This window comes from Lotus japonicus, chromosome 4 (assembly GCF_012489685.1).
Source record: "Lotus japonicus ecotype B-129 chromosome 4, LjGifu_v1.2".
Taxonomy (NCBI): domain Eukaryota; kingdom Viridiplantae; phylum Streptophyta; class Magnoliopsida; order Fabales; family Fabaceae; genus Lotus; species Lotus japonicus.
In genome coordinates, this window is record NC_080044.1 from 72,124,142 (window position 1) to 72,150,131 (window position 25,990).

Sequence of the window (25,990 nt, forward strand, 5' to 3'; positions counted from 1 at the left end):
CTATTGGTTTTAAACCCAATATTCTAGCATAAATAGGATGAGTACAGAGCAGTATATCCTTTACAAATGAAATAGGATTGCATAGTTTATTACCATATTAACGTTCAAATAATAAGTTTTCGTGGCTACATATTCGTGATCAAATTATTTAAAATAATGCATTTGATATAATTGATGTAACTTAGAATTAATTTAAATAGAACCTTCTATGATTCACTTGGAAAAGAAAATAAGCTACGGAAGCTGCAAAAATCTATATATAACATGGGTTCCCTAATAACATCCTTGCAAGTTGCAACTACCTTCACGTCTACTAAAGAGAAAATCCACCCATAACGTGACCTCTTTACATGAAAATGAATAGAGCCACTTAAATAGTTAAGCAGGTAGAACTCAAAGTAGGGTGACAAAAATTTCACCTTTTCTCAAAACAAAGCTAAAAGTATCTCCTCTTATCACACTGCTTTTTCAGACGCTGAAATACAATAATATTTAGGGATCTTCATATCCTTTTAAATGCTAAATTTTGAGCACTACCGGCATAAAATAAAATAAAAATTGAAACTAAAACCCCCTTAATAAATTGACAATTGGCAAATTTCCATTTTTATCTATTCTAAGGTAAAGAGCTTTTCTCAATCACTACAAACAAAGTACTTCTATATTTCCGCTTTTCTACTTAGGCGAGCAAGGGTTATGAGTTTACCATAATATTTTCTGCATCGTTGATAATCATATGAAGACGAATTCGAGATCAACTAGCTATGTAAACTCCTAACTGCGCCCGGCATAAATATTGTTGGTTAAATCAAGCGAAGACCAACCACCCACAATCGATAGAACAGAACGTTAATGAATTTACAGACATGGGGGATGTCTAAATAGACATGTCCCCAACTTGCTGCAGCATAGCAAATTGATGTTACATGAGCATGGATTAGGATGAGTATGTTAAAAATTCCGCATCAGTGAATCAACCTGAGCACATGAATTAGGCGAAGGCTGTTGCATTATCTCTGTTTCGTCCAATTCCTGAGATTGGATATGTATATCCTGCCAATGCCAAAGGAAGTGACTGTTAAATCACAATGCAATTTATCCAACAGACTAGACATGAAAGTGGCAGACTGTGTTTAATGTTTATGTTTTTTTTTATGTGCAACTTCCAAATTTTGCATGTTTTGATAAACAAAATTCTTCCAGATATGAAAAACAAAATAATGTCCTGATTAATAGTGAGTTATAGTTAATCATCGAACATTCTTTAAAAATGGAGCAGTAAACTTTGATTAATCCCTTGTATAGTTGAAGACCAAAGTTCTATCCAAGCAAAAACAATTGTGAGGAGGGCCTCTTGGTAACTGATCACAACAGTGCTTAAGGAATTAGTCTCATGGCAATGTCTACAGGGATACCCTAGTCAGTAGTCACCTAACAAACTGTGCAGATGTTTAAAGAAAAACTCCTATATCCAGTTTTAAGTTATTTGAAGCAAGCACAGAAAAAGACAGGTGAGGTGACAATAAATTCAATACCTGTGTCTGAATAAGTGGTTGCTGATCTTGGGCTACTGGATAAGCTTGCGGTTGAGACATCCTATAGTAGGGTTCTTTCAAATCAAGCTTACAGGACGAGGTTTGAAGAATACCTCCTTGCTCAGCACCAGGACCCCACATTTTAGCTAATGTAAATTGAGGATATTCACATTAACATCATGACGAAAGTCTAGCATAATAGCAACAATAAGAAAAAGAAAAAGGGAGAATCACCAACTTGACAATGTTAGATATATTGTATAACTCTGTGCGTTGTGGGCAATTAAATGAAGCCTTCCAGTCATTTCTTGTCCTGCCACGACATAAATTGGCTGAGGGAGAACACAGCGTAGCTGGTACCAATGGGTTGTCGGCGAACCAGGAGCAGTGGTAAGCCACCTTTGCACAGTGCTGAGTATTTGCAATAATTGGAGACAAATCAACAGACAAGAACAGTCACAACCTTGAGGAATAATACACAGGCTAGACCTTATTAAAAAAGAGGAATGCTCACCTTCCATTGAAAAGTACATCAAACCAGCATGCCAATCCATGTACTCGGGCACCCACAGAGGCTACAAATTTCAGAGGGATGTCAATTTCATACAGTTCTTCCTCCTACAGAACAAAAATTTGGTCATAAATTTGTTGGCAGTGAAAGAATATAATCAAACAGAAGGAATAAATAAAATTAAGCCCTCAAACAACAGAAAACTATTTCTATTGTACCAGAAAAGTGCATGGATTTTTAAAGTTTAAAAAGATATTTCTTCTTCCGCAGAACATAAGATGACACAAAGACAATCACAAACTATCAGATGACAGGGTCTTCTATAAAAAGGCTACAATATGGAAACCTGTTGTTAAAAAAAGAAATGTATAGTATAAAAACTTAATGCCATCAAAATATATCAGCTTGTTTGATCCAAAAGTGCAACTCATCAGTTCCAACAGGACCTCTGGAAAATAAAACAATCCCTGAAAATAAAATGTACTTCTAGAAACAAGAATAAAAAAGACAACTCTTACCTTTATTTTGGTGAAGTCTATCACATGGAACATTGGGGGAGCTACTAACAATCTTGGATCAAAAGCATCTACCACAGGCTTAATGGAGGAGGAAATGGAAAGATTACAATAGAGACATGAAAATAACTAGCAACTAAGTCCAATTTTACTGCAACAAAACCAACAGAGTATATCGAGATAACACATCACATGAAACACTCGGAAGATATTAACTAAACGCTGAAGGCAATAATGGGTAATAGCTAATAATGTTTTTTCATCTATTCTCTACCAACTTCAATTAGCTAAGACTCGGAAGGTAGTGCATTTATATGTTAACACTATTGTCATCTGAATAAATCATCATACTCTTAATATCTCGTAATGCTCACAAGCACGTAAGTAATTAGATATTTAGAAAATAAAAATGGATGCCAAATTTTAATTTGACACGCCTAGTAACTTAAAATAGCGTAAAAAAATTATCACATATAATTTATTTTTCCCCTGTTCAAGGAGGGATCCACACCCTAACAAACGTTAGAGACAGCAACTTCCAAATCCAGCCTACTCTCATAGGAAAAATCGATTAGCATAGCATCCTTCAGTAGATTTCTGAAAAACAAGCTAGTATAATACCTGAGAAAAGTATCCTTGAAATGCGGTCCCATGTAAGGGTGTCAAATCAACACCATAATAGTTTTGCTGCTGCCAGAACAGAGCCTGAACAATAACGACTGATGAGTTGAGAGGGAGAAGGGGGGGTGGGGGACAGATTATCACCGGGAAAAAACACAGAAAAGCAGCAAACTTTCACTTAACATTTACAAGTAGATCTGTTCTATGACATCAACATTAAAACAAGATCATTTTCTTTTTTGGTTGACCACCCACCCCCTTTTAGTGGAAGGAATTATATTTGAATATCAGTGAAATCCTCGAATTTATTTCAGTGGACAACTGAACTACTGAAGCCAACCTTGGGAAGAGACACTTAAGACAGGCTTCTTTTGTTATCGGGAAAAATCTTTTATAAATATAAACCTCGTTTATATCTTGTAGTCAACTCCAGGTGGCAAAACAATCCTAGTAAAGATGTATAAGTTTGAGATATTGAAAGAAATACATGTGGTTATATATATATATATATATATATATATATATAGGCATACAGTTACGCACCATATTAGCATTTTCAATTTTCAACAAATATTCGTCACAGAATAAACATGCACAAACATACTTCTAGGAAGTATAAGATAATGAGTAAAAAGTCTGTGAGGATGTACACAACTCGTGCTCACATATACACACCTTATTAGCAACTTCAATAAATAAATATTCATCAGTGAAAGGTGCCATATGAATCCTACACCAGCAATAAATTCAAGGTTAGGAGAATGACAAACAATAATTAGATAAGCACAAGCATTGAGAAAGAAAATTGCATACTTTAAAGGCGCTCTTTTATCTTTGTGCTTTTTAAAAGGGGGAAAATCTTTATTAGAGAAAATGTTAAAAAGTTACATGACAATTAAGTTTAAATTTAAATGTCATGATAACTGAATAAGTTTTTCGGGAAGAAAAAGTAAAGACCCCCAAGATATTAGAGTTTTAGTTCTTTTGTCAGAAGCTACAAGCCTAGCTTTTGAAGGGGGAAACTCCCAAAAAAACTTGTATCATATAAAAGCCTTTTTCTAAGCTTATCCAAACACAATCCCCTATCATTGGTATAATTTAAAACAAATATGGATCTATTCCCTGAAAAATCATATTTGGCTCAAGAAATTAAACAAAATCCCGGCACAAAACATAAGTGACACATTTTAAAAACATATTGTGCTTTAATATTGTTGTGAACTGGCATTAAAATTGCAAAATATGTTAGTATTTATGAAAATCGTCAAATTCTCAATAATCTTGGGGTTAAAAGTAAATTTAAATGGAATTATTGTCACTTTGAAAAGGAAGATAGTTATTTTCCAATAACTTGCCTTCGTAGAATCATATTGTCATAATAACACTTAGTATTGTCACATGCAAGAAGCTCCAGGAAACACAGAAAAGGTACTAAGTTACCTTCCAACGGCAGGAAACATTTTCCCAGTAGGAGTGAGAAACCTATCTCTTGCAATGACATAAGACTCCAGCATTCTTTCATTAACTAACAAGGTCCCTGCATAGCAACAAAGAAATTTTTCCAATTTAAGAAAATACTGAAATTTCAAAATTTTATGCCACAACTTTGACACTATAAAGCAGCAAAACAAAATATAATTAATACATTGAATATCAGAATCATTCTCCAGATTGATTTAAGAAAGCAGAATATCAGCTTACCCATGGGCTCAGAGATCAGAATGTCTGCTTTCTCAGGCAATTCAACATCCTCAACTTTACCTTTAATCACCTATATAACATAAATATTACTCAAAAAAAAAATTCATGAATAATCGAATAGCTAATGATTAATAGTCATGGAGGGGGGGGGGGGGGGGACTAGGAAACAGATCTCACGGTTATTCGTTGGGCCAGTTTGGGGTTCCCAGCTATTAGTTTCCGTGCATATTCTGCCATTTCAGATGCTTCCACAGCATAAACATGCTTTGCACCAGCCTAAGACACCAAGAGTTTTCATGTAGTTAGAAGCAATGACTCTATGATATGTTACATCTAGGTCTATACTCATTTAAGGCGTTGAGATACCTGAGCAGCAAATAATGACAAAATCCCACTACCAGCACCCACATCAACTACTACACGACCAGTGAAATCAGCACGGTTCTCAATAACAGCAGCATAATAGGTTCCTAAAACAATACCATTAATAAATTACTCAGGTAAAGGTGAAATTTATAAGTACATTTCAAAACGAAAAGTGATAACCACTAGAAATCAACAAGGTATAACCTGTCCGCACATAGTCCTGCAACATGTTTTGCTGATGCAGAAGCTGTCCATAATAATGAAAGTACATTTTTGAAGAAGATGACTCTATCTTCTCATCGAATTTGCTTTTAGATGTTATTAAATTTCCATTTGGCAAGTTTCCTCCTGGATTAAATAATACCATATCTTAAAACAATTGAAGTGATTATGCATGCAGTAAAAAGAAACATGCGCAAATAAGTAAAATAAACTCTAATGCAGGGTAGTCAAAATCAGGGTTGTCTTTAATCAGGGAAGGGTAGTGTTAACCATAAATCGCATGATCGTAAGATTTAGCAAAATTCCTATATATGTATATATGCATATAAACTCATATATGCATATAAATAACATAAATAACAAATAAACACTTAAATAAAGATGTACTCATAAGTCATAAAACAGAACTCGTAATTCATAGGAATGTCATACTAAAACAGCCACCGTACCAGCCCCAGTCCCAGCACAGCCACTTGACTTACCAGCACCAGTCCCAACCTCTTGTCGCTGGTGGAGGAGCTTTGTCAATGGTGTCGAAGCGTCATTGTCGGTGCAATGGGGAAGAGAAGGGAGCTCGTGGATGTGAGTGAGGATGGGAAGGGGGCCTGGCTGCTAAAAATTAGAGGTTTAGAGAAACGGGGCACGTTTAGGAAGCAGGCCAAGCCCGCGTCACATGAGCCGAACTTAATCGCATAGTCGGGATTAAGGTGCTATTATGCGATTTTAATCACGTGGATTAAAAGGATTATGCAACAGATTTTGTAATCGCATAATTGTAAGATTAAGGGACTAAAATCAGGATTTTGACTGTCATGCTAAAATGTACAAAATATAAATAGCACATAAGTGTATCTATGATCATGATTCATGTTCCAAATGAAATAATATAACCAACATAAATATTGGGTAGGAGAATTGTCCATACAACAGTTTAGGTGTCAGCCACAAGGAAGAAAACATAAGGGTAACTGACATTGTTCACGAAAAAAACCCTAAGCGCAAGAAGATAGTAGAAAGCTTTGTCTTAAGAATTCTCAAATGAACATTTGTTACAAGGTTGGCGGCAGCAGCCTCTTATGTAGCCGAGGCTCATCTAATTACAATAAATGCCTGGCGGAGAGGTATCCGGGAAATTAATGGAGTCAGGGTTGGAATCGCGCATTTACGATTACAAGGGGATAAGATTGGGAAATCCTGCTAGCGATGCATAATGGGTAGCTGACTAAGCATGAATAGGCCAGCCGAAGAAGGGTTTGGGCTGGGCTCACATCCGCTCATGAATAGGCCGGCCAAAGAACTACCACAAGGGTCCAGACACAATCAACACTGCCTAGCAGAAAATAGGTGCAAGGAGAAGAGATCACTCTTTTCCCAGAGAAAGACAGCAATCAGAAATTCTCTTTTCCCATGAATAAAAAATATCTCAAGTACCCCTTTCAAATATCTATACCTAACATGACCTCAAACGACATTTCACTAGTATTGACTAGCCAAACAATTTTCCTAGATTCCAATTACCGTACTTCCAAACTTTAATCAATGAACTAAAGAAGATTCCGATCACTAAAGGCAACCAGCAGCGTTGAACGATAAATATTAATAACTAATAATTACAACATATTAAAGAAATAATGCCGCGTCTCTACTTCCGTCTTTATAACTCTAATAACTAATGTTCGATTGGTGAACAAATATCATTTTGACCACCAAATACGACCTGCAGCGATCAATTAAAAATAAAGAACAGGAAGACACACAAAAGGCATATACTGATGTGCAATATATAAAACTTTCAAAGCAGCACCTTGACCATTGCCTTCCTTCTTCCATTTTTGTACTACGCAGTGGAAGGCCGCACTCTCTTCCTCATTTCTAAACTGGATAGTGACTCCCGCGGAATATGGCGCCTGGCTCAAAAGAAACACAGTTTAAATGCATACTTATTCGGCCATAGACCATAGAACTACTCAATTACAATATTGCAAAATGCATGCACTATGCAAACCTCGCACGAGCATTAGCATTCATATTTGATGACAAAATGAAAAATAAAATAAAATTCATTAAGACAACGACATAAGAATAATCATTAGGAACACAAACAATAAAAACAGATTATTGATTCTGCTCTATACCTCGTTCCCAGCATCAGAGCCTTCCACCATGCAGACCGATTGAACAGGACTCAATCTGAATAACTGTAAATTCAAACCACAAACAAACAATATTAAAGACAAACAGAATTGCAAAAACACCCTGTTTCCATAAGATTAAATGCAAAAGTCTATAACACCATCATCATAATCATCACTATTAGTAATTCAATAGCTAAGTGAAGTAGCAGAAGGTGAAAACGAACCTGAACAGTTCGAAGATCAACATCAAGATGAATCGGATGAGAATCTTGATGAATATGGAGACCGTCGGAGCTGAATCGAGCCGTCCCCGGCGAAGCCGCAGCAGCAGAAGAAGAAGAAGCCAAAGAGAGGTCTGTAACTGATGCCAGAGCGAACTCTCGATGCTTCCACTTTTGCCCTAACGAATCCTCCATTATTCCCTCTCTTCAGCAACTCAACCAATAAATTTTCTGACTGAATTTTGCTCAAAAGAATTCAATCAAGAATTGCACGTAAGAAAGATGAAGATAACGAAGTGGAAGTGAGAAACTAGGGTTTAGAAGATGGAAAAATCGAGAGCCGCCAAAAGGGTGAGTGAGTGTGAGATTGATTTTCACTACTCACTGTATGAAGCTTTATGATGTCGATACATTGGATAAAGATAAACCAATATTAATTGACACAGTGTACTGTAACTGTAACCCTCCACTCAACGTGTCCTTTTACTAATATCAGTGTGTCACGCTCGCACGCGCCATTCCTTTTTTTAGAATTTGCCTTGTTTTCTAGTCATGGGAATCTGGTGTTGAGCTACTAACTAGATTTTTTTGCAGGCTTGCGGTGAGGTGATTAGTTGCTTTGATTCTTGTGGGGGCCCATCTGAACTTTCAGCTCAATTTGGTATTGAATGGGAAGATATGTTGCTGAATTCTCCCCTGGTCAAGGCATCAATGATGAAGAAGTATCTACTACATGCAACATCAAACAAGCTAAGGAGCTTAAGAGCAATGCTTCTACTTGAAACAAGTTTTATAATATGGGGTGAGTCATCCATGATGATGAAGTTCTGCTTTGAAGCTATGTATTGGTCTTTAAGTGAATTGAATATTGAAAATTGGCAATGGCGATCAAGATCATACTCACGCCGGAGAATGTGATGTTGATATTCTATCTGATTTGTTGATTCAAATTGATTTGGTTAATTTTGCTTATCCACGGATCATTCAAATATGAATGATTTCAAAATCTTCGATGATAAAGCAGTACTAGCTTCAACTTATGTTGAAATGATAAATGATTTGTTCTCTCATTTAATCTAGGATATGAGCGTGAATAGTTTAAGTCAAACAATACATTTCACTTTGATGAGGATTCATACACAAGGAGAATGATTTACTACTGTTTCTAAATGATATTAATGCTTAGGTATTCCTAATCATAAATTTATATTGAAATGAGTGGATGTTCCTATTGTGTTTTTTCAGGAGTATTGACTAGTCAATGCGCATATGCAATGGAACCATGTTGAGAGTTAATGATATGGGGAAAGAATATTATTGGTGCAATTGTTATTACAAGTAAAAATGTTGGAGACAAAATAGACATGTCCATAATGAACATAGTTCCACGTAATCCTCAATTCTCATTCATGTTTGAAAGGAGATAATTTTCCATTTGTTAATGTTTTGCAATGATCATCAACAAAATTCAAGTACATTCTTTAACACATGTGGGTCTCTTTCTTCCTGAGATTGCTTTTACACATAATCAATTGTATGTTGCACTCAAATAGTGCGATCAAGGAAGGTGTTTCTACATGTAGGACGACCGAACAAAGTACATGAAGTGTTAATGGTTTACGGATTTATCGGATGTTTAGCTGAATGAAAGGAGCTAGTGATTGTGATTGGTTGTATTAAAGAAAGGTTTTATTGTTCTAATTATATGTAATAAAATGCCTTATCAATGTATGCTTACTCTTTGTAATCTAGGCACAAGTTAGGATACCAATGTATGCTTACTCTTTACAATATCATCTATGTCAGTGTTTCACTATTATCTTTATCATGTTTATTTACACTAAAAATTGTTGACAATGTTTAATGTATTATGAATTATAATTTAGTGCTTAATAACAAGTTTATGAGAATAGATTTTCTATTCAATGATCCATGGATAAGCAAATGTATTTGTTCCATGGATAAGGAAATTTATGAGAATAGATCATTGCAAACAAAGACAATCAATTTCTCCACCAGAAGTAACTATCTGATTTCCCCCACTCAATCTTCAGCCATCGGAAATTTGAAGATATTTCAACCTGAACCCGATGAAATGTGGAACCAGGTTAAAAAAGAAACACGATTAGAAGGCTCATTGCTTGGTTATCACTCAAGCCAATGGTCAAGAATAGTTTCTGGCATTACATTTATCCAGTCTACATTGTGTGTGTGAACGTACACCCTTACTTTTCATTGCTTTGGAGCAGTGATTAGTGGCATAGCAATGATCCTGTTGCCACTATATAACTTTGATTAACTTTTTTGGGAAATCATAACTTCTATTTATTCACACCCCATTTTATATATCTCTAGGATCTGGATGTATTTGGGGTGTTAACCAAAAATTATCCTACACTGTATATACTGTGAGCAATAAGAGATAATGCCAATTGAATGAAGTGAGTCTCTCTTCTTAGCCATGAAAGGAAGTATTAAAAACAGATTCGGATTCAATGCCTCTAGCACAAGTTTTCTCTAAACCCATCAATATATTCTGCAGGTTATATCAGTCAATATCAGTATTAGTTATAACTGCGAATTCCAATTCTCCACCAGGATTGTAGAATCATTACCTATTCTTCCATCTCCATAACAAGAAATGCCCTATCAAGGTGTCATTCAAATGGACCATATTAATAGTGAAATCTCATTCACAATATGGCCCAAGCTATGAACAGATTCTGAAGATCAGATTCCAAAAACAGAAGGAATACATCCATGGGAGATTCCTACCATATAAGTCAACACATATACACTAGCAAAGGTAAGTAGAACAAATAGCAAATCATAAAGAAGGGAGTCAATATCTGAATATCATCAATAAGAATAAATTGAAAGGTGTTTACATTGAAGATCATGGTATCTTTGAAGAACAAAAAAGTTAAACTTTTAACAAATATGAGATGAACTCGCTTAAATTAAAGTGATAACCGATAACCAATAGCAGCTAGACTAAGTGCAGCATTGCCTTGAACTGAATCAAGGTATAGGCACACAAATGAGAAGAGGAGTATTTGTTGTCCTCAAAATTCAATATATATAACCCAATACTAATACAATGATCAGTAAAAAGCAAAATAAATTAAAGATTACAGTTTTGAACTTGTGATCATGAAATAAAGAGATGAGTAACATCAATTACAGAATTGAACTCCATTGATTATACGTAACTGCAAGGACAGCAGAGACTAAGACTATAGTTGTGTGAAACTGAAGCAATATCAACTTTTCCTTGAAGCTATAATTATAACCTCCACAAACCCTTATCAAGAAGAAGTTGGCAACTTGATAGCTTTGAAAGCAGGATGAAGCAACCCAAGCTCATCCTTCACATCAAGTGGATTACTAGACTCATTCCTCACTCTCTTCACCCTGCGACTCGCAAGTGATTTGTGTGTGAATCCATACATCTGCAAGATCTGGTTATCACCAAAATTGTATGCTCTATCCATCTGTTTCAAGCACCTCTCAACAGGGTAATCCCCAAACTTCCCACATGGCTTGCACCCCACAAAGTGAGTCACCAGCGGCCACCGATGATCACCGAAACCAGGGTGGTAATTCTCAATCATCTCTTCATACCGATCAACCAGAATGCCCCAGTAACCGTGCAAATAATAATGATTCTCAAGGTACACCTTCTTCCCCCATTGCTCCCTCCCTGTGGCCAACAAATAAACCATAGCAGATTGATCATCAGCTTCGAAAACCGGTCGATTCTTAAGCTCCCTGGTGAGAATTTTCCCAGCGTCATCTCTGATTTTCCCCTTAGGACCCATCGGTGCCCAAGCATCGAGAAGATCCAGCGACCACTGACAATTTCTTAACAGGAAGCTACCAGTGTTCAAACCAATCCAATTCTTCTCATCATACACCATCTCATTCCACCCGTGCATCACAAAGTTGTGATCCTTGTAACGCTCCCATGGAACCTCAAACGCCATATCAGTGAACATGGCATCACTGTCCATCCACCATAGAAACTCAACCTCAGGGTGAGACAGCAAGAGCTTCCGAATCAGAGGAAGCTTAGCCCAGAAACCAGCCATTTCAGCATCCAAAAGAGCCATGTTGTAGAAAATCTCAATCCCGTGAAGCCTGCAATAATCAACCTTGTTCTTAATCGATTTCAACAGGTAATGATCCCCAACCGGATTCTCACACGGTTTGGGCGAAGACCCGGTCACCAGAAGAACCCGCGGCTTGTTAGGTCGGATGAAATTCGGGTAGTCAGTGTTGTCTTGGAGCCACCGCGCACGCTGCTCGTCCCAGTCAGAGATCTTGGGGCCGAGAGTGTAAGGCGCGTTCGGATCCCGCTTTTCGTCGTCGCCGGCGGCTTCATCGACGAGGATCTTGGAGATGTCGAAGGTGGCGTAGTTATTGGGGTCGTTGTTTTCGGGTTGAACTTCCTCAAGGACGCGGTGAGGCTCGACGCGGCGGCCGAGGTGGTGGCGGATCTCGTCGAGGTCCTGCTCGGGGGTTCCGAACTTGCCGGCTCCGATGGTGCCGCGAAGCATGATGACGGTGAGGAAGAGGCAGAGGAAGGTGAGGAAGCCGCGGCGCGAGGCGCGCTGCAGCTGGCGGAGGCGGCGAGATCCTAAGCACCGTTCCAGCATTTTGTTGTTCGGCGCGGCCACACCAAACCTCTGTCCACCTCTCTCGCCGGTGATGATTGATAAGACTGGAATGAAGGTGTGAAGAGGGTGAGGTTAAGACTGTAAATAAATGGAAAGATAAGGGGTGATTTGGAATCGACGAGGGTGTGTCGGTGGAGAAGAAGGAAGATCCACAAATTCAGATCGCAGAAAAGTGAGATGTAAGAAGTAACAAGTATGTTGTTGTATGTAGTAGAGAAAACAGAATGAACTCAGAATGTTCCTCCCGTATTTTTGTTATTTATTTATTTTCTCTATTTTTTGCTTTGTTTTTGGTTATTCATTTCATTTTGATCCTACTCTACTTTGTTTTATTTTCTTAATATAATTAAATTGTCACACGGAACATCTACCCAGAAAAATTGCTACACAATATAATATGTGGCAAAGCTATATCCACATAAGGCCATGTACAATGGTTTAAACAAAAATTTTCCATTCAACACCACTTTTTCTCTTCCCAACACTCCACATCATCTTCTCTCTCCAATTCAACACACTTTCAACAAATACCCACTCCAATGGTTTTCTCTCTCAACACCCTACCCCACCACTTTTTATTTCATATTTTTATTTAATTTTATGTTTTTGTTTTTTTTATTTACATAAAATTACAATTATTATTTTAAATTAAATTAAATAATAAACACTTAACGAATTAATTTTTTTTAATATAGATAATAATTTATTTTATTTCCTTAACTAAAAAATGGAAGACGATAAACGAAGCACACAATAATATATTTTATTTTCTTAACTTAAAATGCAAGACAACAAACTAAGCACACAACACACAAATAACGTAATTAGTACGATACAAATCATCTTCCATCACGAAGCATTTGCAAACTTTGTCCATATGTGCTTCACTAGATCTGCTTGCAGTTCGTGATGAACGTTCGAATCACGCAACTCGGATCTAGCACGCACATGATTTGCAAAAGCGGGTAACACCTCGGTCGAGTATGGTTGCGGTGTACTAGATCCACCTTCCCCAGATTGCTCAAAATCGGTCCAACGTTGAGCAAATGTATCTCGTTCATCCTCAACAATCATATTATGTAATATGATGCATGACCTCATAATGATACTCAAATCAGCTATGTCCCACAAACGAGCTGGTTCACGGATGATTTTAAAACGAGCTTGAAGAACTCCAAATGCACGTTCGATGTCCTTCCGACATCTCTCCTGAACTTGTGCAAACAACTTATCCGGTTCACTTTGAGGAAGTCTGATCGATTTGACGAAAGTTGGATAAGAAGGGTAGATACCATCAGCTAGATAGTATGCCATATTATAGGGACGTTGATTCACAATGAAACTCACAGTTGGAGCCTTTCCCTGTTCCACATCATCAAACACTGGTGATCGATCTAGAACGTTTATGTCGTTCAACGTTCCCGGACATCCAAAAAAGGCATGCCAGATCCATAGATCATGAGATGCAACTGCTTCAAGAATAACTGTAGTGGTTCCCTTATCCCCTCTAGTAAATTGACCTTCCCATGCTTTAGGACAATTTTCCACTCCCAGTGCATGCAGTCAATACTCCCGATCATGCCTGGGAACCCCCTTTGTTCACTAACCTGTAGTATTCTTTGCAGGTCATCTTGAGTTGGTGCTCTCAGGTACTCGTGCTCATACAATCGTATGATTCCATTACAGAATCTACGTAAACACTCCAGTGCTGTAGTACCTCCTATTTTGATGTACTCATCGACTGCATCTGCTGCCACACCATATGCTAACATTCGCATTGCTGTGGTACATTTTGCTAAGGGTGATATACCTTCTTTCTTGGCTGCATCAACTCGCTGGGTGAAGTAGTTATCACTACTTGAAAGGTCCGCAACGATTCGAAGGAAAACGTGTTTTTGCATCCGGTACCGACGACGAAACATTGAATCGTCATATGTAGGCTCATTGGCAAAGTAGTCGTCAATTAGCCTTCGGTTTGATGTGGGACCTGATAATTGGTGGGATTTTGAGGACGTGGGTAAGAAAATTGATTTGGATCTTCATAGTTGTTGGGATTTTGGTTGGAAATTGGGTAGCTTGAAGAATTCTGGGTGTTGTAATGATGATTGTTGGGATCCATTTCAAAACAAATGCTAATAGAAGGATAATAAGATGGTGAGAGAGATAATAAGATGGGGAAAAACTTGGTTTTTTTTCTGTGTCCAAATCTAACAAACCAAGTCTCTATTTATAGAGAAAAAAAAGTTATGAATTTTGGTAAAAAAAAAAATTAAAATTATTTTTTTTCAACAAGATAATTCAGTTTAAAGTTTTTAAAAAAAAAAATCCGGTCCGCCAATGGGACGCTGCCACGCGTCCCATCCTATCCTCTCTGTCCTCTCTCTCCTCTCCAACTGACACGACACGCGCCTTGTCGGCGCGTGTCGTGCACGCGCCCAACGTGCTCCAATCCGGAGCTGCCACGTGGCTCCGGATGGCTCTCTCAACAATGTTGAAACCATTCAACATTTTCCCTCCTTCAACAATATTCAACAGACCATTGTAAGTATTAAACAAGTTTCAACAACATTAAACAAGAGAAAAAACAGACCATTGTAAGTGGTCTAAGGGTGAGATCACAATATCGAATTTTGGAAAAATATTTGTTAAGCGAGATTGTTACTGCATCCCGAACATGTTAACCATGTAATGACAACAACAAAAAACACAATATGTAGGCATGATAACGGGGCAGGTCAGGATTTGCTCTCCCCAACCGAGGTGGGTTTGGGACAGGTTCGGTGAAGACAAGGATAAAATATTGAAACACAACTTCATCTTCATTAATCACGAAAGAATCGCGAGAAACCTAAGACCATGTTTGGTTTGTTCATTTTTCATTGTCGCCACTTCTACCACCACCATCGTCGTCGTCGTTGCCACTGCCGCCACCACCTCCAACCAATGAAATGAAAAAGTAGTGATGGTGGTGACAATGGTGGTAACAGTGACAGTAGTGGCGGTGGATGTGGTAATGGTAACAACAAGAAAACTTGGTCAAAGTGGTTTTCATTCCTTTCATATGTTGACTTAATATTTTTGAACTTGCGACATATCAGTTTAAAACTTCCTTAACATTAGGTGAGCAATTTATTATCATTGACCCACCAATTTCGTACAAAGCATCCTTCTATTTATTTCATTCCTTCTTGACTACAATTTCTTCCTAGTTCGTATAACATAAACACCAATTCATTAGTATTCCGGAGTTGGGTTCCAGATGCCTTTAGCCAGTCGACCCCTTACACCCCAACCATCTCAGACGTCTTAACGCCTTTACTGATTGATGAGCAATATTTAACCCATTTTATATAGCCTTAATTTGTCATTATTAATGATTGTTCGTAATTAATTGACCTTGCTTGACAGAGATTTTTATTATTTGGTCTAATTACGTTTATTCTTATTTTCAGGTTTTATTTGACATCAAGGGCATTTTGGAGATTTGCGGAATGAAGATTTGATTGTGCTGGAGTGAAGATTGTATTTTAGGAAATATTAGGATTTAATTTCGGAATAAATTAAGTTTGATATCTTTCAGATTCAAACTTATTTAGGTTGTTATTTTAAAACTCTATCTTTAGGATTTGTTAGGATTTGATTTTGATATCTTTTAGGATTTGATTTTGATTAGGATTTGTGATCTCAGCTCCTATTTAAGGGTTGGTACTGAGAGAAACAAGAACCTGGACCTTCTACATTATTATTTTATGCAATTTCGAATTTCAGTAATTATTAGAGTTCTGCTAGGGTTTATGCTTTTAATCCCTATTCTCTTCTCCAATATAATTGTTGAATTAGCCCCATCCATGGAAGGCTAATTTCCTTCGAACGAATTCCTTTGCAAAGTATATCGCGTTCTTAAGGTATAGTACTTAATAGAATTCAACTGATTAGCTTTCTTCATCTCTAATTCTGGCTTAGGTTTGCTTAATTCCTTAGGTTCACGAATTAGAAGATGATGTATATTCGCTTAGTTCATTTTAAGGCGTAAAGGATTCTTAATCGCTTAGTTTAGGAATCTGTGAATTAGTTATCGCTTAGTTAATTAATTCTCACGAACTAGGAAACTAATAACAAGAATTGATCTTTAGATACCCGTGATTGAGCAGCGATATACTGAACAAAGGGATTCGTCCGTCTTTACTTATCATATTAATCTGTTTTTTTTATTTTCTGCTAATCTTTTGAACTGAATCACAAACCCCCCCAGTGTGTGTGCGTTTAGGGTTCTTAATATTGAATCTGTGTCGAGCGATAATCCTTGGGAAACGACCTAGGAGTCACTTCCTAGTCACTACTGTTTTCTTGATGGTTTTTCTGGGTACTTTCAAATTCACATTGCTCCTGAGGACCAAAAAAAGACCACATTCACTTGTCCCTTTGGCACTTTTGCCTATAGGAGGATGCCCTTTGGCCTATGCAATGCCCCTGGTACATTCCAGCAGTGCATGGTAAGTATTTTCAGTGATTTCTTAGAGAGTTGCATCGAGGTCTTTATGGATGATTTCACTGTTTACGGATCTTCATTTGATACATGTTTAGATAATCTAGATAAAGTTTTGCATAGGTGCATTGAAACTAACCTTGTTTTGAATTATGAGAAGTGTCATTTTATGGTAGAGCAAGGCATAGTTCTAGGTCATGTGATTTCTAACAAAGGCATAGAGGTGGATCCTGCCAAGATAGATGTTATTTCACATTTGCCTTACCCCTCTTGCGTGCGAGAGGTGCGTTCTTTTCTTGGCCATGCAGGTTTTTATCGCAGGTTCATTCAGGATTTCAGCAAGAGAGCCCTTCCTCTTTCTAACTTGCTGCAGAAGGAAGTGGCGTTTGATTTTGATGAGAAATGCAGAGAGGCGTTCGATTGCCTCAAGAAAGCCTTGACCACCACTCCTATCATTCAGGCACCGGATTGGACAGCCCCTTTTGAGCTTATGTGTGATGCCTCTAATTACGCATTAGGTGCTGTCCTTACTCAAAAAGTAGATAAGTTGCCTAGGGTAATATATTATGCATCTAGGACTTTAGATTCTGCACAAGCGAATTACACAACCACTGAAAAAGAACTTCTAGCTATTGTGTTTGCTCTATATAAATTTCGATCATATTTGCTAGGTTCTAGAATTATTGTGTACACTGACCATGCAGCTCTAAAGTTCCTGTTGAAGAAGGCTGAATCAAAACCTAGGTTGATCCGATGGATGCTCTTACTCCAAGAGTTTGACTTGGAGATTAGAGATAGAAGTGGAGCACAGAATTTGGTGGCCGATCACTTGAGTCGGATAGAGAGGGATGCTGATACTCTTCCCATTAGAGATGACTTTCCGGATGAGCGGCTCTTTAATATTTCAGTTTCTTTTCCAGCACCCTGGTTTGCTAATATTGTTAATTATTTAGTTGCTTCTGTTTTCCCTCCATTTGCTTCTAGAGCTCAGATTGCTAAGCTCAAGAGTGATGCTAAATATTATTGTTGGGATGACCCATATTTGTGGAAGTTTTGTACTGACCAGGTTATTAGGAGGTGCATTCCAGATCATGAGATTGAGTCAGTCCTTCAGTTTTGCCATGCTTCTGCAGTGGGTGGTCACTTTGGACCCCAAAGGACAGCACGCAAGGTGCTTGATTCTGGATTTTACTGGCCCAGCATCTTCAAAGATGCGGCAAGGATTTGCAGCACCTGTGAGCCATGTCAGAGAGCAGGCGATACCATTTCTTGGAGAAAAGAGATGCCTCAACAGCCCATGCTGTTTTGTGAGGTCTTTGATGTATGGGGTATCGATTTTATGGGTCCTTTTCCTGTTTCTTTTGGTTTCTACTATATTTTGCTTGTTGTTGATTATGTTTCTAAATGGGTGGAAGCTAAGGCCACCCGGACTAATGATTCTCGAGTTGTTGTGGATTTTGTTAGGTCTAACATCTTTTGCAGGTTTGGCATTCCTAGAGCAATCATTAGTGACCAAGGCACCCATTTCTGCAATAGGTCCATGCAAGCTCTTCTCAAGCAATATGGGGTTGTTCATCGAATTTCCACACCATACCATCCTCAAACAAATGGGCAAGCTGAGAATTCCAACAGAGAGATAAAGAGGATCTTGGAGAAGACTGTCCAGCCAAACAGGAAGGATTGGAGCAATAGACTTGAGGATGCTCTTTGGGCCCACCGTACTGCTTACAAAGCACCCATCGGAATGTCCCATTACCGCGTTGTCTTCGGTAAGGCATGTCATCTTCCAGTTGAGATAGAGCATCGGGCTTATTGGGCTGTGAAGACTTGCAACTTGGCTCTTGATCAAGCTGGTGGCGAAAGAAAGCTTCAATTGAGTGAGTTAGATGAGATCCGCTTGGAAGCCTATGAGAACTCTAAGTTCTACAAAGAGAAGACCAAAATATTCCATAATAGCTTGATTTCCAGAAAAGACTTTTTGGTTGGACAACAAGTGTTGTTGTATAACTCTAGGCTTGGCCTAATGAGCGGTAAGCTTCGTTCTAAGTGGATTGGTCCTTTTGTTGTTACTAATGTGTTTCCTTATGGTACTGTAGAGATCAAAAGTGAATCCACAGATAAGAGCTTCAAAGTTAATGGTCATCGCCTCAAGCATTTCCTCACTAATCCTTCTCTTGTGGATGCTACCATGGACGATGTTTCCTTGGTTGCTTCCACCCTCCGCCCGCCATGAATCAGGGAGTTTTCTTTCTCCTTCTTTACTTTTATTGCACTTGTTCAATTCCATATTTGTTATGCTTCATTGGGACAATGTGTAGTTTAAGTGTGGGGGGGGGGGAGATTACCGTAGGTAGAATATTTAGTTTTTGAATAAATTAGGTTGATCCATGCTTTCTTTGGATTCTTAGGTCTTGTTTAGATTATGGGCATTTTCTTTCTTTGAACTGAGTCATGATATCTTGTGATGAGAATCCATGCGTTCTTGTTGTCAAGTTACTTTTGAAAATTGAGGGGTTGAAACAATTATGATAGACTTAATTCCCCTGTGAGAGTTTTTGAGCCTTAACTGTAGGTGGTCAACTGTATGCCATCTCTAATCTTTTTCTTGTGTGATTTCACTCTTGATTACTTGTACTCTAGAACTTGACTTGACGCTTGTTTCTACTTGATACTCACATGCACATATTGAGGTGATTTTAGGCATTTTCTTCTTTTAATTAATAAGCCACTAGCCATATAAGCATACCTTGAATGAATTATCCTTTGATAGCCACTTTGAGCCTTTTCTTTTCTTTAGCTCATTACAAGCTTATAAGTGAAAAACCATGATTGACCTAATCTTAGGGAATTTTGGAGCTTTGGAATTGTTTTGGGAGTAAGTACTAAGTGGGTAAGGGTGCATTGTTCTTTAATTCTTTCAATTCTCGGTTATGCTTAGTTGGTTGTTGTAAATAGTATGGTGGTGCTGTTTTTCTTACTAGTTTTGTTTTGTTAGTATAGTTAAAAAAAAACGAAAAAAAAAAAGAAAAAGAAAAAAAGAGAAGGCCAAGAGAAAAAAAAATGAATGAAAGGATAAATGATGAAAAGTTGAAGTGTGGAATTGGAGGAAGAATTGCAAATCTTATGCTATTAAATTAGGTTGATGTTGACTTACTTTTTACTTATTCCCCATTGCTCCTCTATTTCCTAAGGTTCTAGCTACTTATCCCATATTTTATCCTACCTTGTCCTTGGCCCCATTACAACCTTTAAAAGCCATTTTTGATCTTTATGTGCATGTGCTTTTGATTGTTGATGTTAGCGTCTTGTCAAGCCTATGATAGTGTTTGTTCTCATGAAGTGCCTTGAGCGTAAACACATACCTTAAACACTTGAGTGTAAACACTTTGAGAGCATAACTGTGAGGTTCTATCATCTTTTTTCTCACCTCTTGGTTTGATTGGTTACTTTACATGCTTGGATGTTTGGGTGATATTCATGGATTTCTTGTCTCTTTGATTCTTCACTTGATTTTGCCCATTTCTCTACATTTCCTAGGATTCATTGTTAAGTATGTGATCTTTTAGGTTATTGCATGATTCACTTCCAGTTACAAATTGGTTTTCATGTTCTTAATTCTTTATTTTGCCCAGGAGTGCAAAAGGCTAAGTGTGGGGGTATTTGATGAGCAATATTTAACCCATTTTATATAGCCTTAATTTGTCATTATTAATGATTATTCGTAATTAATTGACCTTGCTTGACAGAGATTTTTATTATTTGGTCTAATTACGTTTATTCTTATTTTCAGGTTTTATTTGACATCAAGGGCATTTTGGAGATTTGCGGAATGAAGATTTGATTGTGCTGGAGTGAAGATTGTATTTTAGGAAATATTAGGATTTAATTTCGGAATAAATTAAGTTTGATATCTTTCAGATTCAAACTTATTTAGGTTGTTATTTTAAAACTCTATCTTTAGGATTTGTTAGGATTTGATTTTGATATCTTTTAGGATTTGATTTTGATTAGGATTTGTGATCTCAGCTCCTATTTAAGGGTTGGTGCTGAGAGAAACAAGAACCTGGACCTTCTACATTATTATTTTATGCAATTTCGAATTTCAGTAATTATTAGAGTTCTGCTAGGGTTTATGCTTTTAATCCCTATTCTCTTCTCCAATATAATTGTTGAATTCGCCCCATCCATGGAAGGCTAATTTCCTTCGAACGAATTCCTTTGCAAAGTATATCGCGTTCTTGAGGTATAGTACTTAATAGAATTCAACTGATTAGTTTTCTTCATCTCTAATTCTGGCTTAGGTTTGCTTAATTCCTTAGGTTCACGAATTAGAAGATGATGTATGTTCGCTTAGTTCATATTAGGGCGTAAATGATTCTTAATCGCTTAGTTTAGGAATCTGTGAATTAGTTATCGCTTAGTTAATTAATTCTCACGAACTAGGAAACTAATAACAAGAATTGATCTTTAGATACCCGTGATTGAGCAGCGATATACTGAACAAAGGGATTCGTCCGTCTTTACTTATCATATTAATCTGTTTTTTTTATTTTCTGCTAATCTTTTGAACTGAATCACAAACCCCCCCCCCCCCCAGTGTGTGTGCGTTCAGGGTTCTTAATATTGAATCTGTGTCGAACGATAATCCTTGGGAAACGACCTAGGAGTCACTTCCTAGTTACTACAGTTTTATAAATTAATTATTTGTATCGGGTACGGCCTCGATCAAATTTGGCGCCGTTGCCGGGGAAATGAAAGAGTTCGCATGGGGAGAAACGTTTCTGCAATCATAAGTAGAGCTGGTAAACCTGCTTCTGTTTCTGATGTTCCTAAATTTGATCGAGGCCGTACCCGATACAAATAATTAATTTATAAAACTGTAGTAACTAGAAAGTGACTCCTAGGTCGTTTCCCAAGGATTATCGTTCGACACAGATTCAATATTAAGAACCCTAAACGCACACACACTGGGGGGGTTTGTGATTCAGTTCAAAAGATTAGCAGAAAATAAAAAAAACAGATTAATATGATAAGTAAAGACAGACGAATCCCTTTGTTCAGTATATCGCTGCTCAATCACGGGTATCTAAAGATCAATTCTTTTTATTAGTTTCCTAGTTAGTGAGAATTAATTAACTAAGCGATAACTAATTCACAGATTCCTAAACTAAGCGATTAAGAATCATTTACGCCCTAATATGAACTAAGCGAACATACATCATCTTCTAATTCGTGAACCTAAGGAATTAAGCAAACCTAAGCCAGAATTGGAGATGAAGAAAACTAATCAGTTGAATTCTATTAAGTACTATACCTCAAGAACGCGATATACTTTGCAAAGGAATTCGTTCGAAGGAAATTAGCCTTCCATGGATGGGGCGAATTCAACAATTATATTGGAGAAGAGAATAGGGATTAAAAGCATAAACCCTAGCAGAACTCTAATAATTACTGAAATTCGAAATTGCATAAAATAATAATGTAGAAGGTCCAGGTTCTTGTTTCTCTCAGCACCAACCCTTAAATAGGAGCTGAGATCACAAATCCTAATCAAAATCAAATCCTAAAAGATATCAAAATCAAATCCTAACAAATCCTAAAGATAGAGTTTTAAAATAACAATCTAAATAAGTTTGAATCTGAAAGATATCAAACTTAATTTATTCCGAAATTAAATCCTAATATTTCCTAAAATACAATCTTCACTCCAGCACAATCAAATCTTCATTCCGCAAATCTCCAAAACGCCCTTGATGTCAAATAAAACCTGAAAATAAGAATAAACGTAATTAGACCAAATAATAGAAATCTCTGTCAAGCAAGGTCAATTAATTACGAATAATCATTAATAATGACAAATTAAGGCTATATAAAATGGGTTAAATATTGCTCATCACTGATCACTCAGTAGACAACAATCGAAAGCACAAAAATTGTATAATCTCACTCCCTGCGCACACTCCTCAAAGTGGCATAAGACTAAAACTTGCAGCATTCGCGCGACAGAACAAAACTCTCAATCCTCTAACCCCATGACCGACGTCCCCTTACCATAACCGAAAGTGCCCACCCAGCCACAATGCCATGGTCATTTTCACGTCTCATCCAGAGTTAACGACACTCTACATAATGTAACAACATTACGCTTGAGGAAGTCGTTCACACACATAATCTAGCCCTCAGTCGTACATTGGAATGATAGTCAGGACGATCCAAAGACGCTCCTCAATCAGCACACCTCATGACCCTCGTATCGTCAAAGAAGCCCCCCCACCTCATACCTCGCTACCTAGTAAAACACAAACTCTCGCATGTATAAGATGTAAAGTCGAAGACCTCCATGTATCAAATCTATCTTATTCTCCTGCTTATCATGCAAGTTCTAACTCGGGTGTTTTTAAGTGTTTTCTTGCACCCCATCCGACTCTCCACGCTGATGAGGATTCAATGGCACAAGCCCTTTTTATGCACTAGAGTCGAGACCTTCAACCACCACAAGCTGCCTTCTCCATTATTGGTTCCCCCCTCACAAACACTCATCTGAGTGATTTGTTCACAAACACTCATCTGAGTGATTTGATCGGATTTATCCGATCAATTGATAGTTGAAACAAAAACGAGTCAATAATGTTGTTTCATTCCATAAATGGATTCATAAGCTAGTGAACCTTGATCTTCACTTTCTCATATCCTAGTGATTATAAGCTAATATTAAACTATGGTAAGTTCTTCCAGATAGGCTCAAATTTTTTTTTATAGGCCCAGATAGGCTCAAATAATATGATTCCGTCCACTTCCATCAATTCGAGCATACGCTAATGTAATGATCTTGGACAGCTCAGCAGATAGCGAGAGAGTTCCTTAGTATAATTGGCATTGCTGTATGAAAAATCACGTTCAGATATCATCATATGGGCAGCATTTGCAATTGCAAGCTAGTGGTAGCCACTAAATTAATAATTAATTCAACTATCTAGTTGTGAATGCCCTTCGGATTTGGGATCTGTATTCATTCAAGATGGTGGCCCGGGACAAAATTATAGTTGAACACAATGTAATGGGACAAAGGTTTGTGAGGTGTATTTTAGTTGTCACTCAAATCATAAAAGAAATCAAGATGCCATCAATATCATAATAATCATCATCTTCATAGAAGCACCTTCACTGATTCTAATTGACGCGGATAATGACGCATGTGAGCCTGCCTTTAGCTAGTGGAAAGGAACATAAGAAGAAGAATACCATTCCCCTTCGGAAAGGAAACCAAAAGCAACTGCAATTTCATATCTTCAACTTTAGTAATTAGTATTTTTTTGTTTTATTTTTGACGTTGAAAATACAGACAGTGATTTTTTACTTATATTCCTATTAATCACATTGTGTTTGATCTCTAAAATTGAGGACCTTTATCAAATTAAGTTAAAGTGAAAATAAATTTTTACTTGAGAATGGGAAGAAAAAAAGACTTAGAAAAATGACAATAGAAAGCTGCGCTATCTGTGGCAGGGAGGCTGGAGAATAAATACTAAATAGACATTTCATAGACTTCAATTGCAAAACAATAATAATTAAAATTTTGGTTGATCTACCTAATTGAGTAATTGTGAGTTATCTACTTAATGATTACATATTTGAATTAGTTTAGTATTATTCTTTTTCAAAAAACATATTGAGACCCTTCCTTAATAAACAAAATAACAATAAAAATATTCTTTTGATAATGATTATTGGTTTTTCCTAATCTTACAACAACAGCATTTTTTTACCAAAAAAAAAATTCTTAAAACAAAATGTATTTTGGAAAGTAGAAAGTGAAAAGGAAACTTGGAGGGACAAGCACCAAACAGATTTCACCCTCCTTCTCCCTCAAGCTGCACACCCAAAAGGCAAACCCCAAAAAGATCACTTCCCAATCTCCATTGCCCTTCTTACCCAAAAGCCACAAAAAAGAGAATCCATAATTTCAGGTCACATTACCTTTCACAACCACCAAACACTGCCCATGTATAACAAAAAATCTTACATCTTGCAACTTCAAAGAAAATTAAACCACAATCACCACACTCCCAAAACCCCCCAAATTTCCCTTTTCATTTTTCAAAGAAATAGATATGAATATGACCATAAGAAGAAACCAGAGAGTATGACTTAACCAAATAATAATCAATAATAATGTGTGCCTAAAAATTACAATACAAATACAAGCACAACTAGGTTTTATTCAACTCTAATTCTCTTCCTCTACTTGTATATATATGTAGTAGCATATATAACAGCAAGAATTCTCATAAATCACAAAGCTATATTAAAAACAAAATGAAAATAAAAAAAATAGAATAAGAAATTTAACGCCTGCATCGGGTGATAGCACTGCATCCACGGCGGTAGGGGTTGGCCTGAGCGCCAGTTCGGCAATTGTAATACGAAGCACCGCGTCGGGAGCAAGGGACAGTGTTCTTCCTCAGCGCACCGTAGCTGATGTACCTCCTCGCAGCTAATATGCGCCGGTTGCTCTCAGAGTCCATGAGAAACTCGGTGTCGTCATCGTTTCCGGTGAGGAGGCTGCACTCGGCGATGGATCCGCGGCAGCCGGAGTTTGTTGTCGGGTGGAAGAAGGAGCTGAGGTGGTTGTCGTGGTCGCCGGTGAAATCGAGGGAGGTGGATAGTGACACGTGGACGGCTAAGATCGCGCACACGAGGAAGAGGACACAGATGCTGCTTCTTGCTGTCATGGTTTGTGTTGAGATTACTTGCTTGGTTGAGTTGAGTTTGTGTGTAGCTGGCAACACACAAAGGGGGTAGAGGAGCCTCTTGGTCTGCTTCTGTGTTTATAAGGGACGGTTTCTTCCAAAATGGCCTTAGATTTTGCAACTATTACTAGTGCTACCACTTGACTTTTATAGGACTCCTATTAGCTTCACACGCACACTTTTTCATGTTTTTCTTATGATTAATGAAAACTAAGTACTGGTCTTCAAAAAAAAAAAAGTTTAGTTTT

General features: G+C 37.4%; 3 protein-coding genes across 3 annotated transcripts; all 3 read right to left on the reverse strand.

Moving 5' to 3' along the window:
- Window positions 1-583: 583 nt before the first annotated feature.
- Window positions 584-8,287, reverse strand: LOC130709970 (probable histone-arginine methyltransferase 1.3). Its single transcript, XM_057559110.1, has 15 exons — window positions 7,831-8,287; window positions 7,607-7,669; window positions 7,276-7,378; window positions 5,454-5,597; window positions 5,250-5,353; window positions 5,061-5,159; window positions 4,884-4,953; window positions 4,623-4,719; window positions 3,858-3,912; window positions 3,183-3,266; window positions 2,565-2,642; window positions 2,050-2,153; window positions 1,774-1,946; window positions 1,536-1,681; window positions 584-1,053 (listed from the first exon to the last, which is right to left on the reverse strand). Exons 1-15 carry the CDS (start codon window positions 8,020-8,022, stop codon window positions 952-954), a joined length of 1,614 nt encoding a protein of 537 aa, XP_057415093.1. The 5' UTR covers window positions 8,023-8,287; the 3' UTR covers window positions 584-951.
- A 2,581-nt stretch (window positions 8,288-10,868) lies between these two features.
- Window positions 10,869-12,753, reverse strand: LOC130709973 (xyloglucan 6-xylosyltransferase 2-like). The gene has a single exon (XM_057559113.1). The coding sequence runs from the start codon at window positions 12,483-12,485 to the stop codon at window positions 11,136-11,138; it is 1,350 nt and encodes a 449-aa protein (XP_057415096.1). The 5' UTR covers window positions 12,486-12,753; the 3' UTR covers window positions 10,869-11,135.
- A 12,383-nt stretch (window positions 12,754-25,136) lies between these two features.
- LOC130715124 (protein RALF-like 33) lies at window positions 25,137-25,844 on the reverse strand. Its single transcript, XM_057565170.1, has one exon. It carries the CDS (start codon window positions 25,722-25,724, stop codon window positions 25,338-25,340), a length of 387 nt encoding a protein of 128 aa, XP_057421153.1. The 5' UTR covers window positions 25,725-25,844; the 3' UTR covers window positions 25,137-25,337.
- Between the last annotated feature and the right edge of the window lie 146 nt (window positions 25,845-25,990).

What these genes read in the sequence shown, in the direction of transcription:
- LOC130709970 (XM_057559110.1), bottom strand. Translation starts at nt 8,022, where the DNA reads ATGGAGGATTCGTTAGGGCAAAAGTGGAAGCATCGAGAGTTCGCTCTG. An exon ending in ATGTTTCCTGCCGTTGGAAG is followed by an intron (nt 3,913 to 4,622) that starts GTAACTTAGTAC and finishes TTGCTGGTGTAG; the next exon opens with GATTCATATGGCACCTTTCA. An exon ending in GATGTACTTTTCAATGGAAG is followed by an intron (nt 1,947 to 2,049) that starts GTGAGCATTCCT and finishes GCAAATACTCAG; the next exon opens with CACTGTGCAAAGGTGGCTTA.
- LOC130709973 (XM_057559113.1), bottom strand. Translation starts at nt 12,485, where the DNA reads ATGCTGGAACGGTGCTTAGGATCTCGCCGCCTCCGCCAGCTGCAGCGC.
- LOC130715124 (XM_057565170.1), bottom strand. Translation starts at nt 25,724, where the DNA reads ATGACAGCAAGAAGCAGCATCTGTGTCCTCTTCCTCGTGTGCGCGATC.